This window comes from Centroberyx gerrardi, chromosome 3, assembly GCF_048128805.1.
Source record: "Centroberyx gerrardi isolate f3 chromosome 3, fCenGer3.hap1.cur.20231027, whole genome shotgun sequence".
NCBI classification, from domain to species: Eukaryota; Metazoa; Chordata; class Actinopteri; order Beryciformes; family Berycidae; genus Centroberyx; species Centroberyx gerrardi.
This window is the reverse complement of record NC_135999.1, coordinates 18,887,798-18,911,324: the sequence shown is the minus strand read 5'-3', so window position 1 is coordinate 18,911,324 and position 23,527 is coordinate 18,887,798. Positions and strand designations below refer to the sequence as shown.

Genomic DNA, 23,527 nt, shown 5'->3' with positions numbered 1-23,527 from the left:
AATGATTAAACATTTTCACCAATAGACACTGAAAATTTTCTGTTACACAAGTAAGAAGAATACCTGATGAAGGCCTGGCTGAAATTGTTCAGATATTGTCGCTCTGGGCCTCTATATGAATGCTCACCTTGGATTATGGCACAAGGGATATTAACATCATATCCTGTGTATTGATAAATGCTCTGCACTACCTGTAAGAGTTGCTCAGAGGCCGTTTTGGCAGACTTTTGGAAACAAAGGGCAGTTTGGAAATGAATCTGTAATTACTGTGGAGCGATAGATCAAGGCTAGGATTTCTAAGGAGAGGCTTGACACTTGCCAGCTTGAAATAGTCAGGGACATGAGCAGAGGCAAATTAGTGGGAATAATATCCAGCGGACTTGAAGAGAATCTCAAGTGTGACACAATATCAGTTAGTTCATGTAGAAAATGCAGATATATTCACACAAGCCACTGTGCAACGTGTATTAGTGTGTTATGTATGCAAATGAGCCGCTCTCCATGGCACTTAGCTACATTTTATATGCCTAAATGGCTACTAGTGCAGAATGAATGTTAATGCACTCCCAGCTACACTGATCTGTCAGCACAGTTGTGGCAGCACAGACAAGATAGAGAGGCTGCTATTGTAGTTGTCCCAGGCTTAAGGAATGAAGATGAACTGTAACTCAGCAACAGTTACAGTCTGTACTACAGTGAAATTGTGATCGTATTATGTATTGACAATTCTATGTGTATTGAAAATGCGAAAAAAACAAACCGTAGGCACGACAATGAGGTGTTGAGGTGTGGGTGGATAGATGTTAACAAGGTCATGGACACTTTTATGCATTATGTTAGCACTGTGTTCTCTGTGTGTGTGTGTTTGTTATGTGTGTATGTGTGTGTGAGACACTGAGATAGAGAGAGAAAGAGGGACAGAGAGACACATACAGAGAGCCTTACCAGGTGTCCTGTGTGTGAGTAAGCCAGCAGCAACAGCAGTAATGCCAGAGCAACTCCCAGCAGCTCCCAGATTGAGCGCCTCAGAGCTCTGCCAAACACTGCCCACTCTCTGAGGAACCGCAACTGGTGGGACGCCTGGATAGTGAGAGAGAGAGAGGTAGAGAGAGAGTAAGAGGGACAGAGAGAGAGAAAGAGGGAGAGAGGGAGATAAAGATAGGGAGAGAGAGAGAGAGAGAGAGAGAGAGAGAGAGAGCAGGAGAGTGGGTTTGAAGAGAAGGGAAGCAAAGTATTAAACAATAAAAACTGACATTAAATGCTCAGAATTTTTCCAGTCAATTTTCCACTTTCCCCCTGTCTCTCTGTCTTCCCCCCTCTCACCTTGAGCACCAGTATGAACAGCAGCAGGGCAGACATGACTGTGTACATCTGACTCTGTCTGGCCACGGGGTAGAAGTCTGTGAACACGTCCCGCGGATGCTTCAGGTACAACGCCCACTGGTGCTTGGCGCCGATGCAGCGGCTCAGGTGCAGTTCACACACTGACGCTGCCAGGGCCAGTTTACACACACCCAGCAGTCGCCAGGCCGACAGCAAGTACACATAGCCCTCTCTGAGGAACCCTAGGATCCCCCGCACCAGGAAATACAACACCAGGGCTAGGAGGACAATCTGGGAACACGGAAGGGGAGATAATCACACAACACTTCAGTGGAGACATGTCACACAAAAATGACCCAGCCAAAAAGGACAGGGAAGAGGAGTCATGTGTAGCTCACTTGTTGAGCATGGCACTAACACTGCCAGAGTTAGGGGTTCGATTCCCACTGGGACCACCCATGCTGAGTATGTATACATTCATGGGACGGTAAGGTGCTTTACACAAGAGCTGATAAAACGGTCAACCAGATGGCATATTGTTGCCGTTGGGTAAAAACCTTGCAACTCCAATTCTGGGGCTTTTAATGTTCTAACTTCAATTGAAGGATCACATGTTCCTCTATCGGATGAGAAATTTCTACAACCCTTGGGCTGATGAAACCCTTTCAAAACCATGTGGATGAACTAAAAAATGTATGGCTGTTCAGCTAAAAACAAGGCTGTTGTGTTGACATTTTGGAGGTATAAGGTTTTCACCTGGCAGTGACAAAATGTTACGTTATGTTAGGAGTCAACAGGTCAGTTTTCCGTATTGTTGGCTGTCTCGTAGCACTGAAAAATGAAATACAGCCTGCACACCAAAATGCTCCATATTTGACTGTTGACTGACAATGTTTCCAGCCATCAGGCTCTTTGTCAGGTCAAAAGTTTTGATGTTGTCAGTAAACGATGTGTTGGAGCATTCCAGTGGGCAGACTCACATTTTTCATGTCGTTTTCAAGCAAAGCACCTAGTGTCAAGTGCTGTGATGCTGTGTCAGAGGTGTTGCCGGGGGTTACCGTGAGAAGCAGCTGCAGGTCCAGGCCTGTGATTGGCCACAGATGGACAGTCAGGAGGTCAAGGCTGGACTGGGCACGCTCAGAAACGGGGAACTCATACAGGAAGGAGAAGACGGCCAGCAGGTTGGTGTTGATGTTGTGGAGAGAGAACTCCACAAACACAGCACGTGTCCTACACACACACACACACACACACACACACACACACACACACACACAATGGACTAGGATAAGATTAGGAGTCCAGATGTTTATTCCATATGAGAAAGAGCACAACCTGAGCTCCCAGGCAGGGCCCTTTAGGTCGTTCAAAAGACTACATGGACTACTAGTGTTCGGTTTTCAAAAACACACTTTATAAACTTGCAGATAACTATTTTTATTGCCTTGACCTATATATTTATGATCTCCTTACGCTTTATGATCTCCTTAAAAGATTAAAAGCACTAAAATCCATTCCTCATTTTTTCTCTTTGAGCCGACTATTTCAAGCCCCATCATCCCCCCTGCGCTACCTGTGGTCGAGCCAACGTAGCTGCTGCAGCTGCTGTATGGTGGATGAGGCCTGCTCCAGGCTTCTGTTCAGCTGGTAGACCAAGTCTCCGCTGCCGTACGTCCTCATCTGACCCCAACGCCCAACCCTGAGAGGACAAGTGGCAACGGACACAGAGGAGACAGGGAGAATCGAAGAAGACCAGAGGTTAAATGGATACTGAATACGAACTAAAAGTATATTTAAGGCCTGCCTCCCTCCAACTATGTTTCCATTTCCGTCTTTTCCTTACCCATCAGCATCAGTACCGCTGAAAGCCACGAGATTCCGGGTGTGTTTAGTTGGAGACTTAGAGACCCAGCCCTTTCCCCAAATACTGCTCCCTGGACTGAAACCAATGGAATCTGGAAAAGAAAGGAAACCTTCAATAAGATATCAAAGTAAGCTGAGGAGATATACAACATTTAAGTTATATAAAATTTTATCAGTTGCCTTGGAAGAGATAAGTTTTCAGTTAGTGAAACACTTGGTGGCAATCAATAGCCGCAGAGTACAATTCAATCCATTCCGGCCTATCTGCATTTTAGGGCACTAATACGTACGTCAGACATTTTTTGTTAGTGTCCGAATCGCAAAATGATATTGTGGAATGATTTTGAGGGCACTACATATTTCCCACAATGCACTGTAATATCTAGTGAACAAGCCTGGTCACTAAAACGGTGAAAGTATACCAAAATGCATTGCGAGTCTGTCGTCACCTGGCCGTTACCAAGCAACAAAGTTGTAACCCTTCCGTGGTTTTATAATGATGGCATCCTCTTCTTCACTAAACCTCGTTTACAAATGCAAGTAAATAAACTTTTTTTGGTACCAAAAAGATGTCAAGCTATTCTAAAGATGTTTTCTTGTAACTGCCAATTCATAACTAATTATAAGTGCACGTTTTACATTAACATTAAGGTCTGTTGTTCAGGAAGGTATTTATCTCTAGCTGCAAGTTATACGGTACATAGCTTATTGTAACGTGTGTTTTGTTAATGTCAGCTAGTGAGAAGTCCAAAACGTGAAGGAAACCGCACACCTGGATTGGCGAAGTGCTGGCTGTGTGAAAATAAACAGAAAAAAGTAGCCGCACACAACTCCGATGCATAGAATATTTATTCACCGACATATGGTCGGAAAACGCCTAGATGGGAACGTCGGTGAATTTTTTTTTCTGTTTAATGTCAGCTAGTGACACAGATATGGTTGGCTTTGAAGGAATATTGGTAACTTGTCAAATGTTAGTTGAAACATTTGTTTATGCGACTGGTGAATGCAGACGCAGGTTGATGATGAATGATGATGAATTAAGTGTCCGAATTCACTCCTTAATCATGTGTGATTTACCGCTAATTAGTGCACTAATAGAGCAGCACTATGTAGGGAAATACAAATGAGGGAATAGCGATCCATTCCGGCCACAGCCAATGTCTTCTGGAGATATTTTTATATGTCTAAGTTGCTGGGGTAACTGCATTTTTCAATACTATTACATTCTATGCAATTTTACACTCAACCACAATACTGGCAGAAAAAGAAAAGAAAAAAGAAAGAAAGAAAGAAACAGATAGAAAGAAAGAAAGAAAGAAAGAAAGAAAGAATGAACACAAGAAAGAAAGAAAGAAAGAAGGTGAAGGATGAGGAAAAGGACGAGGCAAAGGACAAAGCAAACAAAAGCAGAGTGAAAGGCATTAAGGGTTTTGACGCCATGAGTATTCATCTTGTTCTAGCAGTGTCTTTGTACTCGTCCCACACAAAAAAACGCTGCATTCTCTCTGACCCTGTGCAGGTTGCCTGGATACCCTTCTGACAATACTTTGCTACACAACGGAAATTGAAACAGTGGTAGAGATGAGCGATGATGAGTGACCCCAAACTAGGGAGTGGTTGGTGAGCGGTTCCAATCCGCAAACAAGACCAATCAAGCACCACTTCATTTTTTGAGAACATTTAGCCCTGGTCTGTGAGTATCCAGTCATGCTGAAGTCTAAAGTGAAGAAAAAAAAAAAAAATGACCACAAACAATCTCACCATGCATGTCACGGATCTGTCGGAGTCTCAGCGTGCCTAGCAACACACTGCCTGTGTCTTTTAAAAGGGCGGAGTCGTCCAGTAGGCGTGGCAACAGGGAGTGGTTCAGCCACGTCATGACGTCCTCCCGGCTACAGGACAAATTGGGGGATTTGTTATAAATGATACATTGCCATATGTTACATGTGCTACATTACAAAGTTGCCACAATGTTGTATCCATACTTTAAAGTTTGTATGTGGGTTCAAGTGTAATAGGGTTAATAATGCTTCCATTTGCCACTGTGTACAAGATGTGTACAAAAGTGTTATTGGATAGAATGGTTCACAACACTAACAATATTGCTGATCTAAGTTCATCTTTTTGTTACATTGATAATGTATATGTACCTCACGTGCATTAAGACATAGACAAAGACCTTTTGTGGTAATTGTGACATTGAGCAATCACTATATCTGTTCTACAAACAACAGCTGTAGTCTATGCTGTAGTTAAGCTAGCTATTTACCAAGCTGTGTGTGTGTGTATGTGTGGGAATGTGAATGTTTCTGTATTTTTTGCTTCACTGCCAAGGACCCATGTCCAGTGATTGAAGTGTACTTTGTCTATTGTCAGAATAAAATAGGAATAAAAAAAAAAAAATAGGATTTTTGTCTGATGCCTTTTTGATACACAACGCCACATCACACCTGTTACACGTGCGTGTGTGTGTGTGTGTGTGTGTGTAGTGGGGATGAAGAGGGAACAGATCTGTGTGAGTTCATCAGTGAAGTCACGTTGTCAAACTTATGCAAGTTACTTATGAAGGATGTTTGTGTGTGTACAGGATAAGTGTAGAGTGGACAAGATGATTGATGTCTGTGAAGCCTGTGTGAGGAAATGCATCTTATGTGAAAATTCGAAAAACAGAAGTAGTGCTTCATCATCACTTTTCTGGAGCTGCTCCATTTTAAATGAATGGGAGTTGCGGGCTCAGTGTTTGCTTGAGCCTTTATACTCAAAAAATGTTTCCTCACTTGTGCTCATCTTCGCCTGAATCAGATAAAATACCCTTCTCCTGAATGAATTTCCCTGATATGGTATCCACAAAGTCAGCTTCCCATTCACTGTCATGGGAGCAGCCACAGAAAGTGCCTTGTGAGTATTTTCTTGATGATATCGCACATTGTTGTGAGTTGTTTGCCTGCAACATTTATGTTTATCTTGATGCTGCTTTCTTGGGCAGGTTTCCATTGAATGAGATGTTATTCTCTTCTATTCTGTTAAATAAAAGTGAAATAATAAGAACAAAAAAAAAAAAACCTGTCCACATTCTATATTGGATCACAAGAATAAGATACTAGGATATATGAATGTACTGGGTAGGCTCAAGTTTGCAATTTAAGTTTACAGAAAACTGATACTAGCTCTAAAAACCTCCAGTGAGAGAAAAGTAATTTCTTGAGCTGTATGCACAATGCACAATGTCAATGCACAATGTCCAAGGCACTCTAAGTCCAAGGCACTCAAAGTGCCTTGGACATTGATTGACATTGCTTGAGGGAAGAGACTAAAAGCTTGAAATTTAAAAAGCTGTTATTGTTATGGCTCCATGACAACCGCACTGGAGGTTTTCAGTCTCAGAGCTAGTGTCTCAGTTTTCTATAGATTGGATTCCTGTTCCTAGTAACCTTTTTCTTAATCCACAAAAGCACCAAGTGAAGTGTTAATTCTGTCTTGCAATTTAAGTTCTTCCTGTTTATGTGTGTGTGTGTATGTACCTGCTGATGTTGCGGTACTCAGGTGTGTGTAGAGCTCGTTGCAGCTGGGTGCGCAGTCTCAAGCTGTGTGTGTCTTTGGCCGTGTCGGAGTAGTTGAGAAGCAAAACCACCAAGAGGAAGAACATATAAACCAAGAAGTTCTGAAAAAGAGAACCAAAGATTCTGTTATCATACAAGATACAACAGAGAGAATATCTGAGACACAATAAGGGTATAAAGGTACAGTGTGAGTATGAATGTGTGTCTCTCTGTTTCTTGCTCACCTTCAGCATGGTGTGCAGCATGTGGACCTTGCGGGCCTGGTGCCGAGCCTGCGACAGAGCGAAGCCCTGGGGTGGCCGCACCCTGGGGACCCGCTGGACCACCCTCTCCACCCGGGGGAACTCCACCAGCATGTCCTGGTCCTCCGGACGCAGCCGACGCACGCACACCGCATAGTACAGCGCCTCACACAACACCTGCGGGGGGGACAAGCTGTCAGCGTGAGAAGGGTGTAGAGGTCCAGGTCCTTGCTGTCTGGTGAAAACCTTTTATCTCCAAAATGTCAATTTTTCAGGAACTAAAAAAAAACCCAGACTTGATCTTAGCTTGACTGCAATGCATTTCTGAGTTTATCCAATGGGTTTGGAAACGGTTTCAAAAGCCCAAGAGGTCGTAGAATTTGCTCAACCCAAATAGGAACATGTAATCCTTCAATTGATGGTTTGTCTCCAAAATGTGAACTTTTCAGAAACTGAGAAAAACAGTCTGGATTTTAGCTTGACGACCAGGCATTTTTGAGTTCATTTAATTGGTTTTTAAAAGGTTTCAAGGGTTCAAGGGTTGTAGAATTTTCTCCACCTATAAAGGGCCATGTGATCCTTCAGTAGCTGAAACATGAAAATGACCAAAACTGGAGATACAAGGTTTTCACCTGACAGCGACAATATGGGAATTTAGACAGGGGTAGATGTGATGCCATATCAGAGTATAGGTGTGTGTCTGTGTGTGTGTGTGTGTGTGTCTACCTTGATTGGCTCCAGCAGCAGGCAGGAGCACAGGAAGCTGGCGAAACAGGAGATGAGCCACAACATGGCGACACTCTGACTGAACCCATGGCCCGCCCACACCGATATGCCATTGGCCAGACCGATCCCCGCCCAGCTCCCCCATAGGGCAGCACGTCCACACCAGGGAGGGAACCGTCTCGGGCGACACACGTCTGTCACAACTGAAAAGGGGGGATAATGAAAAATATAAATCGTAAGAGGAAATAATGAAAAAAGAGTGAAAGGGCAAGGGAGGAGGTGATGGTGGCTGGCATAAAATGAAGAGGGGATAAGAGTGGAATGATGGAGCAATAAAATGTAAACAAAGAAGAAATGAAGAAAGGGCATTATGAAAGTATAAATGTTTTATTCATCATTCAGTGAATCATTCAGTCATTTGCATTTGAATTATCTTCTCTTCATAATGCCACATGTCTAGGAAGATTATTCAAATATTCACAAGGGCAATAAAATCTAAGAAACATTTCAAGTCCTCGCCCACAAGGACAGCAAGGTCTATAGACTGAATAAAGTCATGAGTCCTCCAACAAAACAATCAAGGTTCCTGAAGAACGATTTGGATGTTGTAATACCTTGGGGCCAGAGCCGAGACTAGTATTCCTTTTTAATTCTTGTTTTTTTCTGAAACCACTGGAATTGTTTTGCTCATTAAACATTAAAGCAGCGGAACAGAATGAAAGCACAATGTGTATCCTGTGGTCCCGCATCAAAACACAACTTAATAGTCTAGACACACAGCCGGTATTGGACTCATTCGTGACACACATTACCCATTACTCTTTACTCATTTCAAAAGTAATAATATAACTGCACTTATTACCCTTTACACTTACCTTCAAAAATTGGGGAAGTGAATTACTTCTCCCGTGTGCTTCTGTGTGAGTGATCAGAGTAATCAAATAGCACAGCAAAGCAGGCTGGGTAACAGCTGTGCAGTTAGAGGCGCTTAGCTAATTTTTCTCTGTAGCGAATAACTTTTGTTCTTTGTTTTTTGGCTGTCCTTTTAAGTCAGGAGATCTGAGATTTCATGTTATTTGCAGTGGAAAGATTTCTTGTACCAGCGCACAATTTACAACTGACAACAATGTTCTTGTCATCGCTTCACTCGATAACATCAAAGTAGTGAGAATACTTGAGTGAACTTTCTGCTATTTTGCATCTTGTGTGTTTTCATGTCAACTGAGAGGAGAACTCATTATGATGAAAACAATACAGGGGATGCGGCTCGGATATAGTTTTTGGATAATTCAGCATTCAAACTGATATTTAGAGGACACACACACACACACACACACACACACACACACACACACACACACACACACACACACACACACACCTGTATTGGAAGTGAAAGCGGTTTTAGGGGGGTCTCTTCTCACAGATCCTGGATGCAGAGGCTCATTCAGCTTCTGAAGGAGAATCACTTCTGTCTTATCTCCAAAGATGCTTGACCTGACAGACACACACGCAATGGAAAAAATATTATATTCAGCCAGATCCAGAGAAAAGCCTTTGCACAAATGTGCCAGCAATGCTGGTGAAGCCTTTGCATTTCATAAAATTACGCTGAGAAATCTTTCAGATTTCAGTTCAGAGATAAAACTTACAGGTCAGCCATTTCACTTTCATCTGCCTGGGGAAAGAAATTCTGCCCATCTGCCAGGATGTGCTTGATCAGATCCTCATCTGTGAGCGAAGAAGAACTTGACTTCAGTCTGGACTTGAGTGTTACCGTTTGACATGGACAGTATCAATACAGAGTAATACTGGACTGTGTAATGTATTAATGTATTAATTAAATGACCTACCTGCACAATAGTTTGTGCAAGCCAACTGCTGGTTTTAACATGTGATCTGTGCGACAATATCTGATCAGTACAGTCTTACAGCTGTGTTTACCTGAAGAGGTGAAATATTTGTTGCGCTGGCCAGTCCCTTCCTCGTCGTCGGGGTTAAAGGTCATGTCGACACCTAGGTGCCTGCTCCCCTGACCCCTCTTCAGCCTAGGCAGCCCTGCCCCAAGCCCCGCCCCTCCCACCACAGACACATCGCTCAGCAGCTCCGGCCAATCCTGGTCCTCTGTGTCCTCCTGCTCAGCCATGCCCCAACTCTCAACACTGCAAAGGTGTGAAAGATTTCAGCAAATGACTCAAATAAATGAATTAATGCACAGAAAATGTATATTAATGACAGAACAAATCTATATTTACACAAACACTGAGTTTTTCCATATTTCTCTCCCAACTCCCAACTTTTCTTCTTTGTCTCTCCCCCACATTTCCCCCACTTTTCTCTTTATTTCTTTATACTTCTTGTCCTCCCCCTCTCCCCCTCTCTCTCTCTTCTCCCCTCTTCCTCTTACAGCTGACAATTTTATGCATAACTTAAAACTATTGCCATGGCAACAGAGTAACTCACCTTTTGGTTGACGGAGTGGGCAAATCCACATTGGTCTCTTCTGAGTTGGTCTGAGAGAGAGAGAGAGAGAGAGAGAGAGAGAGAGAGAGAGAGAGAGAGAGAGAGACACATATAGACATAGACTAATTAGCTCACCAGGGCAAAGCATTACATTTTTTCTTCACACTGCCTCACTGCGCTGTTCCTTTCTTTTCTTAAACATGCCAGAAAGCTCTGTACCTAATTTAGCACTCAAAAGGTCACAAAAATCATGGAGCTCATTTTACTTTCATATTAATTCCATGGATAAGGAAACAAAAAAAGTGTAAATTAAGACGACTATGAGCAGTAAACCACATCAGGCTGATAGCACAATTCAAATTTGATTAAATGCCAGTCGACATTTCCCATGTGACAATACCTCGCCCCAGAGGAAGGAACTTCCTGCCATGGAGTTGTCCAGGAAGTCATCAATCTCCACCGACTCCTGGTCCACCTGTGGGGGCACCTGCTCCACAGACACACACTAGTGTACACACACATGCACACACACACACACACACACACACACACAGATGTCAGGTTCATGTACGGCCTATGTGAGGCACTTGATCATGTGTTTGTTTGTTGCTTGTGCCTGTTACCTTGCTGCGGCTCATTCTGAAGAGTGTGAAGACAAGCAGGTAGAGAGGGTAGACCAGCAGACAGCTGACAAGACCTGCTGCCACTGTCTCTCCACTCAGTAATGAAAGCCTAGACACAGCCCTTGGGCTGCAGCACAGGACGGCATTAAAATACAGAAAGAACCACCAGGATTGGTAACTTGGCCAGTCACAAAAGCAGCTGGACAGAAACAGACAAACACGCTCCTGTACCTGTATCTCCTGTCCACCACAGTGCTGTACCACAGTGTGTTGGCCAATAGACAGAGCTGAAGTAACACGGCACAGCATGTTGCTCTCTGTAGCCGGGTAAAGGGACTGCGGGTGGGCCTTTCCCATAGCGACAGCCACAGGTGACTCTCACACACCGCCCTCTGCAGCTCACACACCAGGAGGCGGGGCAACCGGCGAAGCACGGCCTCTTCTGCAGTGCGCAGGAAACATGAAGTAAGGCGTTAGAGTGGGCAGGCACCGACCAACACTGGATGTTTACAACCTGAATAGGACATTTACATTGTCCACAGTTTCTTACCTGAGGCCTCCACCTCAATCTCCACCCGTCCATCAGTCTTCTCGTTGTCTACTGAGAGCCACTCCTCAACCAGGAAGTAGTAGCTGCTTCCTGTCTGCAGGTCTTTGACCAAGACGTACTGTAGCATCCATGCTGGGGACAGACCTGAGGGTGGGGGTGCATGAGCTAGTAAGTTCTGTACTATAGTAGTTGTAACAAATAATGGGTAGCAATAGTTACAAAGTGCTAGTGACTACAAACTGGTGTGTGTGTGTGTATACCCTTGTTGTCATGCCAAATTCGTAGTTTCCACACGCTGCCCAGGCTGGTATCCGTGGCAATATGGAAAATGTCAAGGGCATTGCGCACGAAGGCTCCTCTGCTGTCTAGGTGGCGGTGTCCACTGCGGCTCTCGCGCCCGTACAAACTGATTCCCACATGGGCCGTGGTGCCTGGAGGGAGAGGGGTCAGAGAAACACTCACTATAAATCATCAAGCATCGACAATATCCATCAACTTTTGAACTCGGCACAACCTGTTTTAAAAACCCTCTTCCCATCAACTCTTTTGTTTGTGGTGTATTTACATAGTTAATTCTACCAGGTGCCTATTGACCCATTAACCAACGCCTAACCTGCTGTCTCACAATGATGCTCCCCCTTGGCAATGTGACCTGAACTCACCTGCCCCTCGGCTCCAGCCAGTCTTGACCTGGACCTCGTACTTGAAGAGTCCATCTCGACCACAGAGTGGAACCACACCCGCTCGGCGCAGATCCAACTGGTCCAACTTGTGTAAAATGGCCGCAGCCACAGCATAGCATAGCAAACCCAACACACACACCAACAGCACGACCAGGCTTGGGGCACCAGAACGCTCCTGAGGGAGAGAAGGGGAATGGTTAGATGGTGTGTGTCTGTGTTTGTGTGTGAATAAAAACCTTACCCCATAACACTTGCAAACAGTGTGTGTGTGTGTGTGTGTGTGTGTGTGTGGGGTAAGCAGTTGAGTGAGTGTTTCAGTGTGGCACTGACTGGCACTATGAAGCTGACGGAGTCGGCTGGTACAAACAGGTCTGCGGCGAAGGCTGTGAGGTGCCTTGTGCGGCAGACCGCTCTGCTCGCATTGGTCTCTGCCAGCGGCACCATGCCATCTGTCCGCCACTGCTTCTCACTCTCACTGAAGTACTGGCACAGAGAGGCAAACACCCCCACTTCCAAGCGCACACCCACAGACTGGGAGGTGGGGCTACAGGCCGTGGTCACGTTGATGAAGTAGTCCAGCGTGGTGTCGTAGGACCTGTGGAAGACCGGACAGAGGTTACACTTTTGATTGTTACTATAAGACCGATGAACTCATTGCTGTAGTGATCAGTGTTGCCGTTGTTACTGGAAAAAAGCAATAAATTAGACATTACTCTTTACTTTTATTAAAAGTAATCAATTACTTTACTTATTACTTCTAGAGAAAAACTTACACTACTCGTTACATTATTTTTGCGGTGCACCCTAAACCGATTGTGCTAGGCTTACTTGTGTTGGGCCAATAAATATTGTAGACCTAAGCCCACATGACCAGCAGTAATCTAAATAATGACAGACATTCTGGCTTTCTGGATCATATTTACCACTTTGTTGGCTTGTTCATGTGCCCTCTACTCGTAATTCTGATATTTCTGACATGACTGAAAGGCAGGATATGTCGAGGGAAATCTTTCTATAGATATTAGACCAATAAAGAGGTTAAAAAGGCTGAAGAATGTCATGCAAGTAAGGACCGATCTGTTAGATCTGTAACAAACAATGACCACAAATTCTGAACTTTCTCCTCGCATATTTAATATACATCATATTACATTGCGATGGATGAAAGCGGCACTTACTCAGGGGACAGGAAGAAGGTGTATTTCCTGTGGTCAAGATCCCGCCCCCTGGTCATACTGAGTGTGATGCGTTTCCTCTCTGTGCAGTTGAACTCATTGGGTTGTTCGTGGGAATGGAGGTAGGCCGTGATGTACGGCTCCTCCTCGTCCTCTCCTCTTTTATCCCTCTCTAAGTTGTCTGTAGGAGGAAAGGGGAAAAGGCAGAGTAGAAATTCTGTTTATTTATATAGGTTTTAGAGAGGATAAGACAAATTTTATTGATCCCTGTAGGGAAACTGGGTTAAGAAAATAAAAATATATATGTAAAACTACGCAGGGAACAGCATGCTATATCACCAAATGGCCAATCAGAATGCCATGCAATTCATTAATGGTGAATCTGGTGATGAGGGTGAGAGTTTACCCTGCAGAGCGGTGAAGTTGAGCTGGACAAACAGCCCAGCCTGCCGGTTGCTGTTCCTGGTGCTGACCCTGACGACGACAGAGTCACAGTGGCTAATGTTAACGGCCCCGGCCGTGGGGACCTCGGGACCCACTTCTCCAGCCCCACCGGCGCTCCCGTTGTTAATCGCAACGGTGATGGCTTGACTGTCGTCCAGCCCGGCGATCGGGATCTGAGTGCCGTTCTCTGTGCGGAATTCCATGGACGCCACTTCGGTGGAGACGGTGTAGTTGGCCACATAGTTGAAGGGGAACGGGTTTGGCTCCACCTGGGGAGAGAGAGGAGGGAGGGAAAATCATCAGAGGGAGAGCAGTGTGCGGAAGACAGACAGATTAGATGTGACTGGTAGATGGAATTGTGACTGGTGGGTAATGACGAAAAAGGAAAAAAGTAGAGACCACATCCCCTCATTTGTCAGGTATCTGTTTGTGTGTGTGTGTGTCTGATAAGGGACTGTGGGGCCAGGAGCTTTTATTCAATCACTCTGACTGACAGGCTCTTTGACAGGCATCAACAGAGAAAGCTCAAAAGGAGAATTCCTGTTAGACTGAGTAGTTGTTTCCCACCGTACCTGAAACAGCAGCTGCATGATGCTGTTTCCTGAAGCAGCTCGGCCCAGACTGCTGTTGAAAGCTCTGGGGATGGAGAACCGCTGGCACTCTACAATATAGCAAAGAATAGAGTAGAATAGAATAGAAGAGAATAGAACAGATTAAATTAAAACACCAATGTCAACTGTTACAATTCATGTATATTTTTCCCCACACAGTATAAAACTTGAAGGCACTCAGCAGAAAACCTCTGCAAACAGTGGACAGTTCTCCAACTTGCAAAGCTGCAGCCTCCGTGACGGATTATGTTTGTTTATCATTTGTCTTCCGGGTTTAATTTTCGACAAAACAGCATGTGAATGCAACGCTGTTTAGCAGTAGGGCTGAACAATTAATCGAAATTTTATCGAAATTGCAATATGGCCTACTGCAATTTTCAAATCGCAGGAGGCGCAATATTTGTTAAAGGCGAAATGTGTGTCAAAATATCATTTTAAATTAAATATTGTCGTGCTGCAGAGATGTCCTGGCCAACACATCATATTCTACAGACTTAAGAAAACATCTTTGTTTGGTACAGATCCCCGCAAAAATCACACCATAATCATTTTAATACGTTTTTCAATGAAAATGAGAATAATGATGTAAAAATTATCATTCCCTCTAATATCGCAAATCATATCGCAATTGCAATATCAGTCAAAATAATCGCAATTAGATATTTTTTCAAAATCGTTCAGCCCTATTTAGCAGCCGACACGGATGTCGGACTTTCCCACCAGCACATGAGTTATTAGTTACGGCTAAAAAACGCTAATCGTCTACTGGCAGAAATCCCAGATCCAGATAATCACAAGTAATATTCCATGACATTTTCATATAAATAAATACATTTTGCTACTCTCGATTGCTGCTTGATATAACGCAATAGTGATTCAACCTATATTCAGTTCATGAAAGCATTTACATTTGCTTTTCTGAACACCCGATGTCGGTGTCATGATAAAAATCCTCTGGTGCACAGGAAGTGGTGCGTTATAGCAGCAGCAACAGCATTTGTGTGGAATAAATAGAAGAGTAAGAGTAAGTAAAACATACATACCATCCTTTAAATAAAACACACATACCAACATACATTCCACATACACATATATGCATACACAGACGCACCTGGGCTGTTGTTGCCATGGTAGCAGAGCAGGCTCTGGGGGTCAGCCAGCTTCCCTGTGGCAGCGATCTCGGCTCCCCGCAGCACCAGCGGCTCCTCGTTGAGCACGCGGGCGTGCATGAGGATCAGCATGAGCACAGAGGACAAGCTGTAGGCCTTGGCCGCCACGCGCAGAGGGTGTGGCTCCAGGGAGGAGGGGGAGGGGTCTAAGGGGGCGCCTCCTTGATCCTCACCATTGGAGGATGAGAAGGAGGAGGAGGACGAGGGGGACTCCAGGTAGGGGGGCTGGAGGTAAGCCTGGGAGGCCGACTGGCTGACCTGGTGGATCAGGTCACCTGGAGGGAGGAAGAGGAGGAAGAGGAGGAAGAGGAGGAAGATGAGGAGACAAGGTAGGTAGACGAGGAGGGATGAAGGGGAGAAGAAGAGAGGGGGAGAAAAGTTATAGTTGAGCGATGTTGTTCATTGCCCCAGCCTCCCCCCAGTGTGTATGAAATCTATATGTGTTATAAGAACACATATAGATGTCCCAATCAAATTTTCCATTTTCTGGCACTAGCTGGCCTTTGGCTGGTAGACATGATGACTCTCTGGAAGAGAAGTCAGCTGGACATGTTGTAAGAAAGAAAAAAAATCCTATCTGTCAAGTGTGCCCTGAAACTTGTTATCAGGTGATTATCAGGAAAAGTTAAATTTAGGTTGAACATCAGCTTTCTGGAGTGCATCAAGCTATAAACAAGAATGAATTATTGTGTTGTTGTTCCCCAGCTGATAGTACGGTTTACTTTCATTCATTTTTACCCTTGAGCAAGTTTTCTCATTTTGGGCAAAACAACAATACTGTGTTGAAGAAGATGAAAACATGTACATGCACTGACACGTTCACAGCAAATTGAAATTCTATTAGGTCTGGCACTTTTTGTTTTGTTTTCATTACCCATGATGTTGAGGATGTTGTCAGCGATCTCAGTGGGAGTGACGGTTCCCTGCTTAGTGTCAGTCTGCAGAATCTCCAGCATGGACTCCAGCTTGTTCAGAGTGCTGTTCTGACACTCCTCACAGATGAACTCTCGACTCACCGCCTGCAACACACACACACACACACACACACACACACACACACACACACACACACACACACACACACACACACACACACCTTATGGAATACTGTCATTTGCTTGCTTGTCTGTTTCCTTCTTTTCTAACTTCTGTTCCTTCTCCAGTCCTTCCTTCCTGTGTTTATTTGTTTGTTCCGTTCTTTCTATCTTCTCCTTCCCTGTGTCCTTTCCTTCCCACCTTCTCTCCCTCCCTCTCACCCTGCACTGTGCCAGAGCAGCGGAGGTCTGCTGGATGTCATTAACAGTGTTCAGGTCCAGCGCAGTCAGGGCTCTGGTGATGTCACTGCGGACGCTGACCCGGTAACGCCGCTCATCAAAGGACACCACCGCCGACTGCTCATACTAGAGGAGAGAATTTCACATATGAATATATTGTTACACACACATACTTCCATGGACACAAACAAAATGATGCACAGACACACATCATAAGTTTCAAAAGGATTTATCAAGAGTGTGTGAAGAGTGTGTGAAGCTGTTTGCTGAAACGCCAATGATCAAATAAATATCACAAATATTTTTTGCAGAGATGGCAGAGTTTCAAAAATAAGAACTCCATGCAACAGCTGCTGTGGAAAACACCATGTATTTAGCACTGACTGATCTTTCAATTATTAGACCATCAGATTAAGACGAATTGAAAGGTTTTATAAAGATGGAGGAATGCTTCAAGGAAGTGACACATCTGATCTGAAGTCAAATGATACATAGATTATGTATGGACAGTATCTACCGATGTAAAAATGTATTCAGTGGATGGACAGATGGACGGATGCATAATGCATGTTGGGGGGCTAGACAGACAGGCCTTTCCTACCTCATTCAGAACTGTAATGAGAGCCAGCGATAACTCTCTGACCCTCTGAGAGTCTCCCTGTTTCAGCAGCTCTCTGAGTTTGCTGCCTGTCAGCTCAGCCAGCCAATGGGGAAGGCTGCTGTAACCAGGGGGCGGGTCCGGCAGCACCACCTCGATGGACCTGGACACACACAGACGCAAAAAACAGTGTTACTGAATGTAGTGTCGCTAACTTTCACATATATGTGTGGACGTGTGCACATACGGGTGAGAATGCTGTTGTTATGCACATGTTTGCATGTGTGTAGGGCTGCAACCAGAGATTATTTTCATTATTGATTAATTGATTCATCGTTTCGTTTATAAAATATCAAAAATAATGACAAATGCCCATCACATTACCAGAGCCCAAAGTGATACTTAAAATTACTTACTTAGTCTGACCAGCAGCCAAAAAAACCCAAAGTAACCTATCAATTTTATAGTACGAAGGGTAACCTGCAAATGTTTGGCATTTTCACTCGTAAATGACTAAAACGATTAATTGATTATCAAAATTATAATTTATCAATTTTCTGTCAATCAATTAATCGGCCCATGTGAATATATGGGCAGCAGGGTGGCCTAGCAGTTAGAGAGACCGTCCTGTAATTGGAAAGTCTCAGGTTTGATCCTTGCCACGGCTAATGAGCCAATCAATATTCTGTTGAAATGTCCTTGAGAACTGAACTCCTGCTTGCTCACTCATTATAAGTCACTCTGGATTAGAGCAACAGTTAAATAATCACAAAGTGATACTTTGTTGACCCTGTAGTGAAATTCCCCTTTGGCTTTTTCCCGCCACAAGAAGGTCAGAGTATCAGCAACAGAACAGCGTCCCTGGAGCTAGCCTGGGGCGTGAAACATTAGGCCGCCCTGCCGCCTGTACTTGCCTAAAATGTAAAGCAAAATAAGTGTAGTTACTTGTTGAGAGCGGTGATGGCGGCTCCCTGGTGGTCCTCCACAGTGATGGACACAGCCACGCGGTGGCGGGCTGAGCTGAACCCGGGGGGCAGGAAGGCCGAGTGCTCCGGACTGCTGCCTTTGTACACGCAGAAGTCCTCGCAGTAGTCTTCTCTGCAGCGCGTCACCAGCAGGCTGTAGAGCAGAGGCGTCCCCGAGACCCCCATATCACTGTACCCTTGAGGGTGAAGAGGGGGGGGGGAGACAAGAACAGATGGTAATGGAGGGAATATGTGACGAGGAGTGAGAGAGAGAGAGAGAGAAATGTGAGCAGCTGCACGGTCTCCTGTGAAGCCAAATCTCAATCACAGCTAATGAGACGAGACAGTTTTGGCATATGAAACCAGAAATGGGAATAGGGAGGGAAATGATATCATATCTGACAGACCGACACCATTAGATAGTTCTAACTATCAGACCGTGACAGAGAGAGAGAGAGAGAGAGAGCACACCATCCCTGCCTCCCTACCTGAGCAGTTGAAGTGAACGTGGTCCAGCAGCGTGCGTATCCTCCATCCTTCCCCGTCTCCGTCCCCGTACTCCCCTCCTCCCCCCTCCCCTCCTCTCAGGTGGCACTCCCCACCGGCCGGGGGCATGTTGGGGTACAGCGTGATGGAGGCGGCGCCTTCGCCGTCCAGGTTACCGTCGGTTACGTGCAGGGTGAAGACGTAGGAGTCGCCGTGGCGCAAGACCCCCTGCCGCAGAACCAGGTTCATGCCGTCACTTCCTGTGGTGGTGGAGGAGGAGTCCAGGACCAGAGTCTCGTTACCCAGCGTCATGGCAGTCCAGCGCTGAGAGAGAGAGAGAGAGAGAGAGAGAGAGAGAGAGAGAGAGAGAGAGAGATACTGTTAGAAATAGGAAGCATGGAGGGAAGCAAGCATAGCAGGGATGGTATCTGGTGAGAGAGTAAATGATTTGGAGGCTACCAGAATGTGAAACGGTGAGGAGGGTTACTTTCAAAATGTAAAAAAGTCTGTTATTCAAGTCTCCAGTGTATCACTCAAACTCAGTAACATGAATACATGACTTCCAGTTCCTATTGGGTTACTAAAAATTAGGGCTGTCAATGTTAACACGTTAACGGGCTTTCTAGGTACCCGTGGTTGTATAAACAAACTGAGTCAGCTAAGCAGAAAGGCACTGTTCAGTGGAAGATTGAACAAAACATGCCGGTGTTCAAAGCGCCAGTCAACAGTCAGACTATAATCCAAGAATGGGCAAATTGATTTTTTTATTTTGTTTCATTTATGGGCATAGAGAGACCCATAAATGAAACAAAAATCAAAAAATCAGTGTGTTGCGTTTTTTAATTTTTTTTATGTTGTTTTAACATGCGATTAAATATGAGATTAATCACAATTAATTAATCATGATAAAAAAATACTCATTTGACAGTCTTTCTATAAATGCAAATATCTAACTTAATATCTAACTGTAATGGATCACAGTTACAAATTTCTGGAATCAAATGCAAACCAATTATGGACAATCTGTAATTCTCCAACCCTGATGTTGTTTTTTTTTTTTTTTTGCTGTGTAGGAGGCTAAGAAAAAAAAAAAGGTTAGATGGATAAGGGATGAGAGTGACACACGTGTCAAGGACAAAATTTCTTATGAGGAATAACATTGCGATTCCATACAGGCTTCACAATGAACTCCGGGGGCAGCAGGGAGGCCAAGTGGTTAAGGTGGTTGTCCTGTAACCAGAGGGTCACTGGTTCAAGCCTCAGTGTGTCCAAGTTGAGTCTCTAATTGCTGGAGGGGTGCTGCTCCTGCCTTGACCCTGTGCTGTGACCCTTCTAGTATATCTGAGAGTTACATACGCAGGCAGGCATATGCAAAGTCCATACTAGCTCTGTGTAGTATGGAAGCTAAAGTGTAGTACAACATAAAAAAAAAACATCTGAGCACAATCAGCTGGTATGTGCAGTTTGAGGCCCAGTGACTCAACAAGTATTTTGTCTTTAAAATTGTTTCCCTGTGCTAGTGAGAACATAACATATTCTCTCTGGCTCCACTTCCACGATGACCTCATTCACACACCCACGCACTGCTCTGTCATTTGCCTGCATGAAAAAAAAAAAAATCCCAGGGAAAGTCTGAATAGGGGAGAGAGAGGTGGAGCAGCAGGAGAAAGAAGGAAAGAATCTGGAAATTTTGACTTCACTGTCGCTTCTGTGGTACAATGACCTCATTTCGCTGAGACAGGGAAAGTCTGATTTAGTCGGTTTGTGTGCTTGTGCTTCTGTGTGAGTTTGTCCATGTGTGTGTGTGTGTGTGTGTGTGTGTGTGTGTGTCTGTCTGTGTTTACCCCACGGTGGAAGTCCTGGCAGTTGGTGCAGGTTCCTCTGAGATAGACGTAGGAGTTCTGGCTGACCTCGTAGATGGACTGGGCCTTACAGGACACACACTCCAGATACACCATGGGAATATGGCCACTCTGGACGAGCACCTGGCACACACACACACACACACACACACACACACACACACACAGATCCAACGTAGACATTTAGTGATTTAGGCAGTGGATGGGATGCAACCACTCAAGAGGTAGATTATGATTATTAGTCCAGTAGACAGAGAACTAACTTCCCAACCACTTAAAAACACATTACTGTCCTTAGCTAACATTTATCCCCCAGTTTCAGAGTTAATGCTCTGATTATTGCACCAGAGACACCAAGTTAAAAAACTTTGGAGATAGAAAGGGAGAAGACTGAAAATTGTTGAAGAGTTGGGGGAGGGGGGGGGGTTAATCATGAAGTAAAGAGGCTGGATATTGTGAATAATTTATGTGAGATTTATTATTGTGTCATAAACTGAGTGCATCTTCATGTTTGGTCTGAGCAACAGTTTAATAACCATTAAAAAGAGATATCAGTTCTACAAAAACTTCCATTCTGGTGAAACGAGTTCTTAATGAATCCACACCCACTCCGAGAGAGAGAGAGAGAGAGAGAGAGAGAGAGAGAGAGAGAGAGAGAGAGAGAGAGAGAGAGAGAGAGAGAGAAAGAGAGAATTGCGCAAAAAAAGTTCCACTTTGGTGAGAAACATTCTTAATGAATCAACACTCAACACTCCATCTCCCTCCCTCTGGCATTTCACTTTCTTTCTAAAAATTTGACTTTCATGTTAAAAAAAATGGGGAAGAGAGAGAAAGAAACAGAAACAGACAGACAGATAGACAGTTAGATAGATAGATAGATAGATAGATAGATAGATAGATAGATAGATAGATAGGTAGATAGATAGATAGACAGGGTTTTCACCAGGCTTGAAAGTGTGTGAGTGTGAGCAGCCATGTGCATAAGGATGTGCGTACTTACAGTCTGTGTGGTGGACTCTGGTGCCATGCCGTCTTTGCTGACAGTCAGTTTGAAAGTGTATTCAACGTCGGCCTCCAGCTCGGCGCCGGAGATGCCCAGCACCGGACCGCTGGAGCCCAGGCCAAAGTTCAGGCTGGAGCAGTGGGCCGCACCCTGGAAGCAGAGACAACATGAGGGAGATGGAAGAGAGGGAAAGGGAGGGAGAAACTGGGGGCGAGAATTGCAACAGCGTTTTGTTTACGAAACCAGTTACTTCTACATACAATAGGAAAATGGAGGTGGCAAAGAGGAAGGGTCCGGCAAGGAATAGCGTTACTGATCTTCAGAGAAAAGCGAAATAAGTCAAAAACAGTGTTAAAGTGCATGTTTTTGTATTTAGAGTGTGTTATAAAAGAAAAACACAAGTCTATCATCTCCTCCACACTGAAGCCAACAGTAACTGTGTCCAAGGTGAGGACAGTGGCCAAGGAGATTTGATCAATTGTGATGCTGTCAACTCCTCTCCATCTGTTTTGTTATGAGTACTTCAACCACAGCGCACAGTTTTTCTCTTTTTTATATATGTTCTTTTCTCACTCCAGCTTCTGTCCCTACCTCACAGCTGCAGCCCGTGTTTGATAGACATTTCCCATTTAATCCCGCAGGCACATGGATGCTGTGTTAACTCGGCTCGTCAGTCATGTCCTCAGCCTTTACAGTGTCCTTTGCAACGCCTTCACCTCTATGTGGCCTCTCCGCAAGCTGGGTAACCTTGCTTCTAACTCTATGCAGCGCTGGACAGCTGTGTGTGTGTGTGTGTGTGTGTGTGTGTGTGTGTTTAATTGGGCAGGGTGGGGGAACAAAGCACCAGCTGTGGAATGCTGAGTTTATCTCTAAACAGTTACATAACCCTTTAGATGCCTGTCTGTCTGTCTGTCTGCCTGCACACACACACACACACACACACACACACACACACACACACACACACACACACACACACACACACACACCCTCCTGCTGTACACACCCATCCCACTGGGCCCTGTATAGTGGTGCTTTGCTGCACAGGCGGAATCTGTTTCTGCCCAGCCAAGGAAGAAATTTACACTCACACACATGTGCACATACACACACACACACACATACACATACATTCATAAAACAAATTGTCCCAAACCAAATTTTCGTCTTTACACCGATGCTGCCAAGCCTCACTGAAGGCAATTACAAATACTCGGTACCAGATGACCATTGCATAATTTTTCACTAAGAGTCTCATTTGCAGAATCTATTCCATCCTCGAAACCTCTACAAATTCACCATTAAAAAGCACCGCTAAAATGCCTGAGAGTGCATTTTGATTGGACAATTTGAATCTCTTTTATTTCAATAAGGCTCAAGTCGGCTATGCTGCATACAGAAACAGAGAGAGCGAGAGAGACAGACAAAGGGGGGGGGGAGAGAGAGACACAGAGAGAGAGAGAGAGAGAGAGAGAGAGAGAGAGAGAGAGGAACCCATCTTGAAAAGCCCTCTGTAACCACAAAGAAAGAGAAAAAGTAGAATGGCAGAGAAGGGAAAACAGCTAAAACTTTAATGGTATTTACCAGCCACTACACAGTTTGGCACCAACAGTTTTTCTTTTTCACTTGGAACATTTTAATGGTGGCACAGTGGCTTTTAAAGAGCCGAGTCCTATTTCAATAACAGACATAGCATGGAGGACCATAACTGAGTGTGAGGGAGGGAGAGAGAGATTAGAGAGAAAGAGAGAGAGAGAGAAAGAGAGACATTATTTCCCAGATGGGATCCCAGAGATAGCATTCCTTCTATCCACTCGGGCTGCCGCAGACGGCTCAGTCAGTTAATGCAACACCACAGTAACTCTGTTGTGCTCTGCTCTGCTGTAGTCTTAAGGCACTAATCA

At 44.6% G+C, this 23,527-nt stretch overlaps 1 protein-coding gene across 1 annotated transcript in view; it reads right to left on the bottom strand.

The window, feature by feature from the left end:
• The window catches only part of pkd1a (polycystic kidney disease 1a), a 69,246-nt gene that overhangs the window by 5,618 nt on the left and 40,101 nt on the right, over nt 1-23,527 (bottom strand). Inside the window, exons 24-54 of the mRNA XM_071915276.2 lie at nt 21,621-21,773; nt 20,603-20,743; nt 18,761-19,082; nt 18,253-18,469; nt 17,311-17,470; nt 16,692-16,835; nt 16,310-16,454; nt 15,378-15,710; nt 14,228-14,316; nt 13,618-13,924; nt 13,215-13,392; nt 12,367-12,631; nt 12,016-12,211; nt 11,614-11,784; nt 11,354-11,497; nt 11,035-11,245; nt 10,804-10,930; nt 10,581-10,685; nt 10,181-10,230; nt 9,662-9,879; nt 9,370-9,448; nt 9,099-9,214; nt 7,718-7,920; nt 6,974-7,168; nt 6,711-6,850; nt 4,951-5,081; nt 3,167-3,278; nt 2,897-3,022; nt 2,382-2,553; nt 1,324-1,614; nt 946-1,080 (exon numbers count right to left, since the gene is read on the bottom strand). Of these exons, the coding sequence (XP_071771377.2) occupies nt 946-1,080; nt 1,324-1,614; nt 2,382-2,553; nt 2,897-3,022; nt 3,167-3,278; nt 4,951-5,081; nt 6,711-6,850; nt 6,974-7,168; nt 7,718-7,920; nt 9,099-9,214; nt 9,370-9,448; nt 9,662-9,879; nt 10,181-10,230; nt 10,581-10,685; nt 10,804-10,930; nt 11,035-11,245; nt 11,354-11,497; nt 11,614-11,784; nt 12,016-12,211; nt 12,367-12,631; nt 13,215-13,392; nt 13,618-13,924; nt 14,228-14,316; nt 15,378-15,710; nt 16,310-16,454; nt 16,692-16,835; nt 17,311-17,470; nt 18,253-18,469; nt 18,761-19,082; nt 20,603-20,743; nt 21,621-21,773 (5,376 nt within the window). The remainder of the gene's footprint in view (nt 1-945; nt 1,081-1,323; nt 1,615-2,381; nt 2,554-2,896; nt 3,023-3,166; nt 3,279-4,950; nt 5,082-6,710; nt 6,851-6,973; nt 7,169-7,717; nt 7,921-9,098; nt 9,215-9,369; nt 9,449-9,661; nt 9,880-10,180; nt 10,231-10,580; nt 10,686-10,803; nt 10,931-11,034; nt 11,246-11,353; nt 11,498-11,613; nt 11,785-12,015; nt 12,212-12,366; nt 12,632-13,214; nt 13,393-13,617; nt 13,925-14,227; nt 14,317-15,377; nt 15,711-16,309; nt 16,455-16,691; nt 16,836-17,310; nt 17,471-18,252; nt 18,470-18,760; nt 19,083-20,602; nt 20,744-21,620; nt 21,774-23,527) is intronic.